Below are 13,813 nucleotides of genomic sequence, written 5' to 3'. Positions count from 1 at the left end.
ACCTTCTCCTCCTGTACAATGACTGATAACACCTCTATATACAGTAGATAACACAGGATCCACCATTCACAATAGATGATGTCACAGCTCACCTCCTCCTCCTCCTGTACAATGACTGATAACACCTCTATATACAGTAGATTACACAGGATCCACCATTCACAATAGGTGATATCACAGCTCACCTCCTCCCCCTGTACAATGACTAATAACACCTCTATATACAGTAGATATTACAGGATCCACCATTCACAATAGCTGATATCACAGCTCACCTCCTCCTCCTGTACAATGACTGATAACACCTCTATATACAGTAGATATCACAGGATCCACCATTCACAATAGGTGATATCACAGCTCACCTCCTCCTCCTGTACAATGACTGATAACACCTCTATATTCAGTAGATAACACAGGATCCACCAATCACACTAGATGATGTCACAACTCACCTCCTCCCCCTCCTGTGCAATGACTGATAACACTTCTATAAACAGTAGATAACACAGGATCTACCATTCACAATAGGTGATGTCACAGCTCACCTCCTCCTCCTCTTGTACAATGACTGATAACACCTCTATATACAGTAGATAACACAGGATCCACCATTTACAATCGGTGATGTCACAGCTCACCTCCTTTTCCTCCTGTACAATGACTGATAACACCTCTATATACAATAGATAACACATGATCCACCATTTACAATAGGTGATGTCACAGCTCACCTCCTCCCCCTCCTGTACAATGACTGATAACACTTCTATATACAGTAGATAACACAGGATCCACCATTCACAATAGGTGATGTCACAGCTCATCTCCTTACCCTCCTGCACAATGACTGGTAACACCTCTATATGCAGTAGATAACACAGGATCCACCATTCACAATAGATGATGTCACAGCTCACCTCCTCCTCCTCCTGTACAATGACTGATAACACCTCTATATACTGTAGATAACACGGGATCCACCATTCACAATAGGTGATGTCACAGCTCACCTCCTCCTCCTCCTCCTCCTGTACAATGACTGATAACACTTCTATATACAGTAGATAACACAGGATCCACCATTCACAATAGGTGATGTCACAGCTCACCTCCTCCTGTACAATGACTGATAGCACCTCTATATACAGTAGATAACACAGGATCCACCATTCACAATAGGTGATGTCACAGCTCACCTCCTCCTGTACAATGACTGATAGCACCTCTATATACAGTAGATAACACAGGATCCACCATTCACAATAGGTGATGTCACAGCTCACCTCCTCCTGTACAATGACTGATAGCACCTCTATATACAGTAGATAACACAGGATCCACCATTCACAATAGGTGATGTCACAGCTCACCTCCTCCCCCTGTATGCTTGGAAAAACTGCCTGGTATAACCCAACTTGTCAGAGACCGTTCACTGCAGCTCATGCACATGTGTTTAGTATTTGACTTAGTGGCCAGTGTGAAAATTACAATTTTTTTTTTTATCATAATGATATGAAATAAATGAAAGCAAAAATGTTATCAAATATATCTAAAAGTATATATATATATATATTAGGTTAAAAAAATATCTTAAACAATAGGCCATTTAGTTCTAACACTTTCCTTTCAAGGACTCTGAGTGACGACCTTTCATTGCGTCAATTTTCGGTGTGTGGGATTTTTCTTTAATAAGACTCTCGTCTATAAACAGATTTATATGCTTCATCCCGAACGACCACTGAGGCGTCTGGTTTGTACACGGTCTCCAGCACGCTCTTCCTGAAGCCCACCAAAGCAGACGTCGATGCCTTATTCTCCTGTAAGATCGTCTTCCCCCTACCAGGCAGCACTTCCAGTACCATGGAGTCCAAGGAATTCGAGCTGTCCCTCCACTGTAAGTAAGACCCAATGGTTCCCACCATACTGCCTCGTCTTAGAATATGTTTGATGTCCCTTTCATTTTTTTTGTTTTATTTCCAGATTACACCGAAAATGTCAAATTAACCGTGTCCCCCGATCAGCCCCTTAAAGAAGGAGACAGAGTGGCTCTCCGGTGCGAAGGAGACGGGAACCCGGCCCCGACTTACTTGCTACAAAAAAAGAAGGTATTTTGAGTTGAAACACTGGGGCTAGTTATTGGGCTTTGGTGCACAGGATAGGTCCAGTATTGCGACTCATCCCTATTGAAGTCAACGAGGCTGGCCAGAAAGTTGGCCAGAAATAGTCCTCCAAAAACCTTAGCTGGTCGTCGGACGAAATATTGTTTGGCCAGCAGCTATCTCGTCTGACTCCTTCATGCTATCCCACGGCGTACAAAAATTGGACATGCTGGATCCTTACCTCCCCTTACCATCATCTGTCAGGGGCCCCCATACACAAGAAACTGTTGGCCAAACCCGTCTATATTGGTGGGTACAGTCCACGTTCGTCTAATGTGTATAGGGACCTTGAGGGCTTACAAAAAGTTGGAGAAGGTGTTTTTGACTCAATTTTTCTCATTGATATGCAGGTTTGAATTCCTTTGAGCTGCAACTCCAAAACAGACCATGAATGAAGAGTGGTGCTGTTTGTGGAAGAGAGCAGCTAAGCAAAAATTTGTCCAAAAACTGTCAAAATTCTCCTCAATATTTAAAACTCCTCAAAAACTTGGATGTTCTGCTCAGCTTCTGCTCCAAACACTCTGCAAAGAGACTCCATGTACACATACCCTAAAGCTAAGTGCACTCAAAGTTTTTGGAGTCGTTTTTGGAGCAGAAACTGAGCATAAACTCTTTTCGGCCATGTTCACACTGTCAGTATTTGGACAGTATTTTATCACCGTATTTGTAAACCAAAATCAGAAGTGGGTGATAAATTTAGAAGTGGTGACGTGTTTCCATTATACTTTTCCTCTGATTGTTTCACTCCTGATTTTGGCTTACAAACAGTGATGTAAAATACTGAATGTGTGAACGTGGCCTAAGACATGTAGTCTTTTTGCGGAATACTGAGAAGGATCTCCAATTTTTTGAAGAGTTTTTCGTTTTTTTTTAAGGATTTGGAGAGTTTCCGCTCAGGTTCTGCTCCAAAAACTTCTCCAAAAACTCTGTGTGCGTATAAGGCAAATTCTCTTTCAAAACTTAAAACTCCCAAAAAACTTGGAGGTTCTGCACCAAAAACTCTACAAAAAGACTCCATATGCACATACTCTAAAGCTATGTGCACTCAGAATTTTTTGAGGATTTTTGTTGAGCAGAAACTCTTTAAGGCTATGTGCACATACACTCTTGTTGCTGAGTTTTTTGAGCGGAAGCTGAGAAGGAACTCCAAGTTCTTAAGGATTTGAAGAGTTTCTGCTCAGTTTCCGCTTCAAAAACTACTCAAAAAACACTGTGTGCACTTATGCCAACTTCTCCTCAAAACTTAAAACTCCTCAAACATTTGGAGGTTCTGCTCCAAAAACTCTGCAAAAAGACTCCCATGTGCACATACTCTAAGGCTATGAGAGTTTTCCAAGAAGAAACTGAGCGAAAACTCTTCAAATCCTCCTCCATATCTCAAAACTCTTCAAAAACATTGCTGCAGCTCTGCTAGTCTTCTCAATCATGAGGAACTTCTGTCATCCTCACTATCCATGAGCTCTGGCTTATCCTAGCTCCAAGCGTAGATTTCTGTTCCTGTACGCTGTAGGTAGTAATCTGTCCATCAGTGGTCCAGGTTCGGTTAATCAGAGCTTATGCCTTAGTGGATTGCAGGATATAAAATAGTGATTTTAGCAAAACTACAGCAAGCAGCCCAGTAATTTACCAAGCCCTGGAATCAATGTATCTGTCCCAATATTAAGATGCCTTCAGATTGGAAGCAAAAACCTGGCGATAGATTGAGATAGGTCATAAATATCAGACCTGTGGGGTTCAATAATCGGTAGCACTCCCTTGATCAGTTGATCAAAGATGCTGCAGTTCTCGAGAAGTGATACAGATCCGTTGTGGCCGGGAATGGTACTACAAGCTTTCCCCTATTGTATGTCAGAAAGCCTGCAGTACCATTCATGGCCACTACACAATGTATGGCACTGTGTCACCTTCGATCGGATGATCAGTGATCTCAGATTATGACCTATACAAGGGATAGGTCATTAGTATCAGAGTCCCAGAAAACCCCTTTAATATCCTCCATCTTGTACTCCTCCTCCAGTCCTGTTGTTGCTCATCGTGATCACTTCCATATTGCAGGCTGATGGATCTGTAGACGATTTGAACCCTGCGCAAAATGGAACCTACGTTTTCCAAAACATCTCTCGAGAGGATGGTGGGACTTATACCTGTGAAGCTCTGGATTTTGACAGCCCTGAAGAAATTGAGCTCAAGAAGGAGATAGAAATTGAAATTCATTGTAAGTGGTAAATGTCTGGCGGCAGCTTGCCCCCCCTCTTCCCATACAGATCATATGCATTCTCTGCGAAAGTGAACATGGGATCGGGAGAGATGGCTGTCGGCCAATGGCTGCTTGACATGTATGGCCGTCTTCAGTGGTATCCTCCCCTTTTAACTCCTAGAGCCCTTCTGGATTTGTCTCCGACTAAGGGCGCAGTCGGATGACTGTATAAGTCGGATCAAAGTCTGCCTGGGATGCACGGACTGGCCGGCGGCTATCCCGTGCTGAGCGTGACAGCTGTGTTGAAATATCTGGAGCTGTCACACTCATCTCGGTCGACCCACCTGGCCAGTCCGTGCATTGCGAGCATATTTCGGTCCGATTTATACGGCCATCTAACCCTAATAAAAATGTTTTCTGCTATGTTGCTTTAAGAGTTGTCTTTATGTTTCATTAAGTGACTAGGTAAAGAAGTTATCACCTATTCACTGATTGGCAGGATGGGTCACTTTATCGCGTTGGAATGGAGCACCGGTGCACATGCACCACCTCTGCTCTATTAATTCCCTATGGAGCTTGACTTTTTCCTGAAGCCTCCTAGAGAATGAATGGAGCGGTAGTCGGACCAGTGCCATTTTGTAAGTGCCCCGCTGGGAATAAAAATTCTCCGCTCCCCCAATCGGTGAAGGTCCCAGTGGTCGGATACCCACTGATCGATCAGCAAGTTATCACCAAGACTTCGACACTTACCTACATGAGACATAGAAATTTCCTGAGCCCAAACCATTCTGTCGAATAACCTTTTTATCTTTTTTATAATATAGCCTCCAATTTTTCTTCCGCAGACCTAAATCCTCTCTCTCTCATCCCATCTGGACAAGTTCGGCCTTCTGTCGGGGATGACGTTCCCCTTAACTGCATAGGTGATGGCTCGGAAAGACCCAACTTGGTCTGGAAGAAGGTAGAGCCGCGCTCTTTCCCGTCTAGTGTCATCTTATCTATTGTCCTTGGAGTAGCTGACAAGCTTCTGTTCATTCCTCTTACAGGGGGATGTTCTCCTCTCTAGCAGCAACAGGCATCGGTTGCGTAATTTAACATATACCGACTCGGGGGTTTATACTTGTGAAGCTACTGTGCCCACCGTGCCAGGTCTGCGCAAAGAAGCGAGTGTCACAATCGTTGTGGAGGGTAAGCTAGACCAACCTAAATTGACTCCATAGCATCTTCAGGGGTTGAATGTGGTTAAAAATAAGGATCTTTCTTGGTTTTATTTCCCCAGAACCGCGCCACCATTTTCTATTAGCTGTGTGTGGTATTGTAGAGTAACGAAAGATTAACTTCAACATGGTTGAGTTGCAATGCTGGACCCAGTCTTTGGACAAAGGTGGTACTGTTTCTGGGAAAAAAAAGAAAGAGAATTTCTTGTTCTCCAATTTAATGAGCTGTGACTGCACATTTAAATATATGATGAGACCGTACACCTAAAGTCTTAAATTAGTTTTGATTGAATCGTGTGTGGAATTCGGCTGATGAGATATCCACTGATGCCTAAAACCGGGGCCTCAAAGTCCACTGTGAGAGTAAAGTGGTAGTGAGCATGTGTGACCATCACTGTTAATGGAGCAATGGTCGCACATGCTCACTATCACTCCACTCTAACAGCGGACTTTGAAACTCCTGTTCTGATGAATGGTGGCGGGGAATGGACTACTAGCAATTATATATATCACCTATTCTGTGGATAGGTGATATATGTTGTTTATGGGACCATTTAAGTCCTTGAAGCCCACCATATGCATTGTTCATCCTATGGTTCAGCCGGCAGCTATCTAAACCAACTCTCCGGTCGTTTAGCTGGCAGGTCTCTCAACCAACTATCCGGTCGTTTAGCCGGCAGCTATCTCAGCCAACTCTCCAGTCGTTTGCCGGCAGCTATTTCAGCCAACTCTCCTATACACAAAAGTGCTCGTTCGAGCAATCCTGTGTTCTCTATGAGAGTGTAATCACATGACGTGTTTACGGTGGGATCGGAAGTCCGCAATTGAACATGCCGGATCCTTAACTATCCCCCCACAATCAGTTTTCCAGGGCTCCCATACACCTTAGACTGTCGACCTAACCTGTCGATATCATCTGCTTTGGACGACCTTAGTCTTACGTTTATGGTGGTTTTTATTAGACTGTCGACCTAACCTGTCGATATCATCGGCTTCGGACGACATTAGTCTTACGTTTATGGTGGACTTTATTATAGGACTTCACAGATCAAACAATCCATTGTTACCAATTTTTTTTCTTTTTTAGGACCCCCAGATCTTGGGCCTGAGAGTGAATTAGTTGAAGTACCTTCTGAAGGACACATGTTAACATTATCGTGTTCAGCAACAGGATACCCGGAGCCTGAGATAAGCTGGCATCCATCGGAGCTGAAGGTTAGCATCTACACGCCATATACTGTACATGAAACAAATCCACAGGCAGGATAGCCGATTGCAGCTATTTATTCAATGGCTTGTCTCAGCCTCATGTTTCCAATTTTCATGTATCATACTGGATGGCAAGAAGAACAAACAAATCAATTTTGGAACAAATCAAGCCAGACATGTCACTCGAAGCAAGGATCACCAAGCTACAACTTGCCTCTTTTGGACACATCATACAAAGAGTGCGATCACTGGAGAAGGACATCGTGGTCAGAAGAATAGAAGGAACGAGGTGAAGAGGAAGACCAGCAACCCGATGGCTTGATACTATCAAGATAAGGGTGGAGAAGACCCTGGTGGACCTATCTAGACTTGAACAAGATCGATCTTCCTACAAAGCGTTCATCCATCAAGTCGCCATGGCTCGAGGGAAAACCCATTGAGGATCCTTTGTTTCGATAGCACAATTCACTCTTTTTGTTATTGTGATGTCTCTCTGACTCAGTGGACGGGACCTACGTGAGCAGTGATGACTCTAGCTACGAGGCCACCACTATCTTTTGTAACACATCCGGTGGGGTTTTGTGACCATTACTTGACTACTTCCACCCTAACAATGCTCATTGTTTTCAGATTCCTCGCTCATTCCATGGACTGTATACACTGATTGTTACATTTCTTTTTTGCAGCCTTCTCAAACTCTTTTTGGCACGGGTATAAAAAGCGAGGTTGCTGTAAAGGTCACTTCCAAGCTTATTAATGATATTTCATGTACTGCAAAAAATCCACTTGGATCCAAAGAGAAAAAATTCAAGTTGAACATCTGTAAGTCTGGCTCAGGGAATTATGAGAGTATTTTAGTGAATGTACAAAATATTATTTTACTGTTTTGTGAAAACACCATATAATTTATTGCTGATTCAAGACTAAACTTTTATTTATTTAAATATCCCCCAGGCTTTGCAAAGTTCTGAATGTTTGTAATATACTTGTTTACCTTATTTAGCCTCCTTCTCTCACAAACCCTTTGCTGCAGTGCTATTTCTATGCCCAGTTCATGCTCCTTTAGAAGTTGCTTTGAACTGTTGCTCAGTATGTAAATTCCCCTCTTTAAGCCTCTCTGCTCTCCACTGGATAGAAAAAAGTCGTGCTGGAGTCTAGTCGGACAGGCGGGATCACTGGCGGCCTCTCCCCACCTGCTGCCCTGGAGTGACAGGTCTCTGCCTATGTGCTCATGTAGGCAGAGACCTGTCACTCCAGGGCCGCGGGCGGAGAGAAGCTGCCGGGGACCAAGCCAGATTAGACTAGACTACATTAGTCGGACGCACCTGTCCAATTAGTCTCCAGCATGACTCAGTCACTTTAAGGTAGTTTTATGTAAGGATGCAATATCCGGGTCCTTAGTGCTTACAAGCACTTTTTATTTATATAGTAGGGAAAGTTTGAACAATCAATTACCCAATGGTACATGTGTGTAATAATACATACCCATAATAGGGATTACTGTTGATGCAATGTGTCTTCTTTTTCTACAGTAAGTATGGTGGCCCCAAGCACAGCACCTGCTCAAGGTATCTATCTATTATCTATATTATCTATCTGTCTATTATTTATTTATATCTATCATCTATCTATTGTCTATCTATCTATTATCTATCTATTTATCTATCTATCTATCTATCTATCTATCTATCTATCTATCTACCTATTATCTATCTATCATCTATCTATTATCTATCTATTTATCTATCTATCTATTATCTATCTATCTACCTATTATCTATCTATTATCTATCTATCTATTATCTATCATCTACGTATTATCTATCTATCTACAGTACAGACCAAAAGTTTGGACACACCTTCTCATTTAAAGATTTTTCTGTATTTTCATGACTTTGAAAATTGTACATTCACACTGAAGGCATCAAAACTATGAATTAACACATGTGGAATTATATACTTAACAAAAAAGTGTGAAACAACTGAAAATATGTCTTATATTCTAGGTTCTTCAAAGTAGCCATCTTTTGCTTTGATGACTGCTTTGCACACTCTTGGCATTCTCTTGATGAGCTTCAAGAGGTAGTCACCGGAAATGGTTTTCACTCCACAGGTGTGCCCTGTCAGGTTTAATAAGTGGGATTTATTGCCTTATAAATGGGGTTGGGACCTTCAGTTGTGTTGTGCAGAAGTCAGGTGGATACACAGCTGATAGTCCTACTGAATAGACTGTTAGAATTTGTATTATGGCAAGAAAAAAGCTGCTAAGTAAAGAAAAACGAGTGGCCATCATTACTATAAGAAATGAAGGTCAGTCAGTCCAAAAAATTGGGCAAACTTTGAAAGTGTCCCCAAGTGCAGTTGCAAAAACCATCAAGCGCTACAAAGAAACTGGCTCACATGAGGACCGCCCCAGGAACGGAAGACAAAGAGTCACCTCTGCTTCTGAGGATAAGTTTATCCGAGTCACCAACCTCAGAAATCGCAGGTTAACAGCGGCTCAGATTAGAGACCAGGTCAATGCCACGCAGAGTTCTAGCAGCAGACACATCTCTACAACAATTGTTAAGAGGAGACTTTGTGCAGCAGGCCTTCATGGTAAAATATCTGCTAGGAAACCACTGCTAAGGACAGGCAACAAGCAGAAAAGACTTGTTTGGGCTAAAGAACACAAGGAATGGACATCAGACCAGTGGAAATCTGTGCTTTGGTCTGATGAGTCCAAATTTGAGATCTTTGGTTCCAACCACCGTGTCTTTGTGCGACGCAGAAAAGGTGAACGGATGGACTCTACATGCCTGGTTCCCACCGTGAAGCATGGAGGAGGAGGTGTGATGGTGTGGGGGTGCTTTGCTGGTGACATAGTTGGGAATTTATTCAAAATTGAAGGCATACTGAACCAGCATGGCTACCACAGCATCTTGCAGCGGCATGCTATTCCATCCGGTTTGCGTTTAGTTGGACCATCATTTATTTTTCAACAGGACAATGACCCCAAACACACCTCCAGGCTGTGTAAGGGCTATTTGACCAAGAAAGAGAGTGATGGGGTGCTATGCCAGATGACCTGGCCTCCTCAGTCACCAGACCTGAACCCAATCGAGATGGTTTGGGGTGAGCTGGACCGCAGAGTGAAGGCAAAAGGGCCAACAAGTGCTAAGCATCTCTGGGAACTCCTTCAAGATTCTTGGAAGACCATTTCCGGTGACTACCTCTTGTAGCTTATCAAGAGATTGCCAAGAGTGTGCAAAGCAGTCATCAAAGCAAAAGGTGGCTACTTTGAAGAACCTAGAATATAAGACATATTTTCAGTTGTTTCACACTTTTTTGTTAAGTATATAATTCCACATGTGTTAATTCATAGTTTTGATGCCTTCAGTGTGAATGTACAATTTTCATAGTCATGAAAATACAGAAAAATCTTTAAATGAGAAGGTGTGTCCAAACTTTTGGTCTGTACTGTATATATCTATTATCTTTCTATTTATCTATTATCTATCTATCATCTATCTATTATCTACCTATCTATCTTAGCAATGTATAATTATGCATATAATAAATACTGTTCCAATAAAGCACAGGCCCTCGGTGCACTCTTAGCATGCTGAGAAGTTCCCACTTACTTGTTTGTATACATCCCCACCCTCCTCTGCCTCCTGTAGAGCTGTCAATCAAGAAAGAACATTGAATTGCTTGGCCATGTCTAGGGAGTACCAAGTGCCTGTGCTTGGTTTGTTCAGTCATTTTGTGCTGACAGACTTTATCTAAATTGTGGCGCCCATATCAAGAATTGTCCCTTTTATATAAATGCCAGTATTTAAAGTGCACCCTTCTCTTTAATACACACTAAACTACTTAGGAAATCTCCCCCCCGTACTGGCCGCCTCTACATCACTCATCGCCACTTCTCCATTTCCGATCCTGCTCGGCTTATGCTAATACTTTCGTCTCTTGCAGAGCAAACCGGTGGCAGCAGCACGGCCATCATCGCCGTGGTCGTCTGTGTACTTCTCCTTCTACTGGTGGTCGCACTTTTCTACTTCTTACAGAAAAAAGGAAAGCTGGCGTGTGGTCGATCTGAAAAGCAGCCGCTGTAAGTGAAGTGGGCGGAAAGAGCTTGTAAATTGGGGTTGGTGGAAATTCAAATGTTAAAAGGGAAAGCAAACGTCAAGTCTATTGTCTATCTGAAAGTGCATGAGCGCTGCCATATATACAGTGAATGTATGCAGTAAGCTTCTAAGCGCCCTCTAATGGTGACTGCAGGCGTGCTGCCCCGGCCGGGCCACTGGTACTGGTACACGGCGGTCCGAGCGCTGGTATGGTCCGACCGGGGCACGTGCCAGTCTTTATCAATTGTGGGGGTTAATAATAAAATAATAAAGAGGTTCATGACGCCAGTTGGGATAATCGGTCTGGCATGGCCGGCACTGATGAGTGCGCCTGGGAGTTAGGTGGTGATGAGCAGTGCCAGATGATTAACCCTTCCCAACTAGGGCTGGCTCTCAGGGGAGTTGGAGCAGGAATGGCGCAGCAGGGAATAATCAGCTTGAGACAGGGTGATAACCAGTTTGTACCTTTTACTGGAGTTCTGCAAACAGTTCCAGAAGCTTCTATACTGTTCGCATACAGGGTTTTGGACAGACCTGCATGGTGAGGGTTCAGATTCTCTGCTGTGAGGTTGTGTAGCCTTCCTGCTGCTAATTATACCTCTGGTAGATGATTCCTTGGATCCTCAGGGGTCCAAGGTGAACAGTTACTGGATCCGTGATCCCTTCTAGCGAGCAGGCAGCTTGAATCCTGTGGAAAACACCTACTTTCTCCTATAGCAGTGTTCCTGATTCTATGCACCGCTGAGCCTCTAGGAAAAAGCACATTTCTGCCCGTCATAAAGACTGATCCTTTGTTGGGTGAAGAGAATGGGGCATCAGACTGCGCTGCTCGCCTGTCAGAATAATGTACCAGAGGAATCCAAATCGATGTAATGATGAAATAGACTTTATTTCTACGCGTTTCGTGGTGATCACACCACTTCCTCAAGACAGTCTATACACACATGTGTATAGACTGTCCTGAGGAAGTGGTGTGATCACCACGAAACGCGTAGAAATAAAGTCTATTTCATCATTACATCGATTTGTATTCCTCTGGTACATTATTCTGACAGGCGAGCAGCGCAGTCTGATGCCCCATTCTCTTCACCCAACAAAGGATCATTGCTTCGGGGTTTGCAGCAGCCGCCAAAGCTAAGTACAGTGGTTGTGTCTTACACAACCCTAATAGGTGAGTGAATTTGAATTATCTTTCACAAATATTCCTTTTATCTCGGATAAGACCCAATGTGCGCTCTATATTCCTTCTAGTTACCTCGTCATAAAGACTGAGCAGTCTTTCAGTTTAGCATGGACCCCGGAAGTCTCTGTGCTCTCGGGACTGAAACCCGGCCTTGTGCAGCTTGTACATGCAAAGACTGCACGCTTCTCTCCCTTGCCCAGGGCTCTCCATGATGCTCATTATTTCTTCCTCACACTAAAACTACTACTACTCAAGCACCTCCTCCCCTCTCTGAGGGATCGTGCACAACTTCCTAGTTTGGACAAAAGTGCACAATCCACCAGTAAGGGATTGGGTAACAATGTTGGTATGTAATGAAAACAGCAGAGAACATACCCTCACTGTTATACGCACGCCGCCAGGTTCAGATAGGGGCGAGATGGGTTTCATGAATTCGTTGGAATCCTGGGGGAACGGCTACCCAGGGCGACCATAGGCTGTAGCTTCTCTGAGGCACACAATAGATTCAATTGCTGACTAGACACATCTGACAAGAGTCTTCATAAACAGTTGAACAGTGGAGTTTAATCAAGTACGGCTAGTACCATTTAACTCTTTGAAGCAACAGGCTTCACCACAGTACAGTCTATTAAAGCAGGCACAGTAATGTCAGTCTCTTCAGTAGCATAATTCAGCACAGATTAGATCTCTTTGAAGCACAGTTCTATGCATACACAACCACAGGTTTTTCCTTCACAAGGACACAATAGAATGGAGGGGGGGAGGGTTTGATGAGGTAGATGATCCCTGTGACATGATTCCTTCCAGTCCTTTTCTTCCTGCCCGATAATACTCTGCACTGTTAGTTCAGGGAGTCTATCTGACCCTTGTTTAGCTTCACCCCTGACCTGAATCCTGTTCAGTTGCCTTCTGCCAGATCCAGATAACACAGCTTCTTTCTCTTCAGCCAGACTACAATAACAAGTTCCCCACAATCCCGCTGGGGCTCTGCTAAAACACTCCCTGTCTCCTGTGACTGTGTTAAACCCCTCTAGTTGCTGGATGCTTCTGGAGCACAACACTTCCTGTCTTCAGTGCTTGTGTTATTTGTAACAGTTGATGGATGCTTTTGAAGCAACAGCACTACTTCTGCATGTCAAATCACCATTGCTGGCAATACATATGAATTATTTCACACATGCAGGCATTTTGTGGCGCTGCAGACACAGGTGCCACACAGGCAGGAGGGATTGTGTCATTTTGCTCCTGGTCTATGAATGTAATTTAGAGGTCTGTATCCAAAACCACAAATCTCCAAAATCTGAGCTTGGACCTCCTTTCTACATAAGTCCCACCACAGCTGTCCCTGTTATATCTCCATCCTTGGATGATCTTTAAAAATTGCGCCCCCCCCCCCCCTTCCCCGGTGTTTAACATCCGGTTTCCCTTCTCTGGTGCGTAACATCCGGCCCCCTCTCCCTGATGTATAACATCCGGCCCACCTTCCCTGGTGTATAACATCCGGCACCCCTTCCCCGGTGTATAACATCTGGCCCCCCTTCCCTGGTGTATAACATCCAGTCCCTTGCACCTGGTGTATAATATCCGGCTCCTCGCCCCCCAGTGTATAACATCTGCCCCCCCACCATGCCGTCTGGCTTTACTAACATGTGACAGAACAACTGGTGATGCCGAGCTCACTGATACCAGTGTGGTCCTGTAATAGAAGCCACCAGGGTAACAAGTCCATTCACGAT

The 13,813-nt window shown here is 43.8% G+C and overlaps 1 protein-coding gene across 1 annotated transcript in view; it reads left to right on the top strand.

Annotated features, from left to right (window-relative positions):
• The window catches only part of BCAM (basal cell adhesion molecule (Lutheran blood group)), a 63,546-nt gene that overhangs the window by 32,700 nt on the left and 17,033 nt on the right, over positions 1 to 13,813 (top strand). The window contains exons 6-14 of the mRNA XM_073655940.1: positions 1,715 to 1,897; positions 1,984 to 2,108; positions 4,218 to 4,377; positions 5,205 to 5,320; positions 5,406 to 5,547; positions 6,664 to 6,791; positions 7,472 to 7,607; positions 8,318 to 8,353; positions 10,743 to 10,878. Coding sequence (XP_073512041.1) covers positions 1,715 to 1,897; positions 1,984 to 2,108; positions 4,218 to 4,377; positions 5,205 to 5,320; positions 5,406 to 5,547; positions 6,664 to 6,791; positions 7,472 to 7,607; positions 8,318 to 8,353; positions 10,743 to 10,878 — 1,162 coding nt within the window. The remainder of the gene's footprint in view (positions 1 to 1,714; positions 1,898 to 1,983; positions 2,109 to 4,217; positions 4,378 to 5,204; positions 5,321 to 5,405; positions 5,548 to 6,663; positions 6,792 to 7,471; positions 7,608 to 8,317; positions 8,354 to 10,742; positions 10,879 to 13,813) is intronic.

Source organism: Phyllobates terribilis, unplaced genomic scaffold (genome assembly GCF_046119375.1).
Source record: "Phyllobates terribilis strain yellow unplaced genomic scaffold, ASM4611937v1 Scaffold_12__6_contigs__length_324123572, whole genome shotgun sequence".
Taxonomy (NCBI): Eukaryota; Metazoa; Chordata; class Amphibia; order Anura; family Dendrobatidae; genus Phyllobates; species Phyllobates terribilis.
Note: the sequence above shows the minus strand (reverse complement) of the source record. Positions and strands in the feature narration are given on the sequence as shown.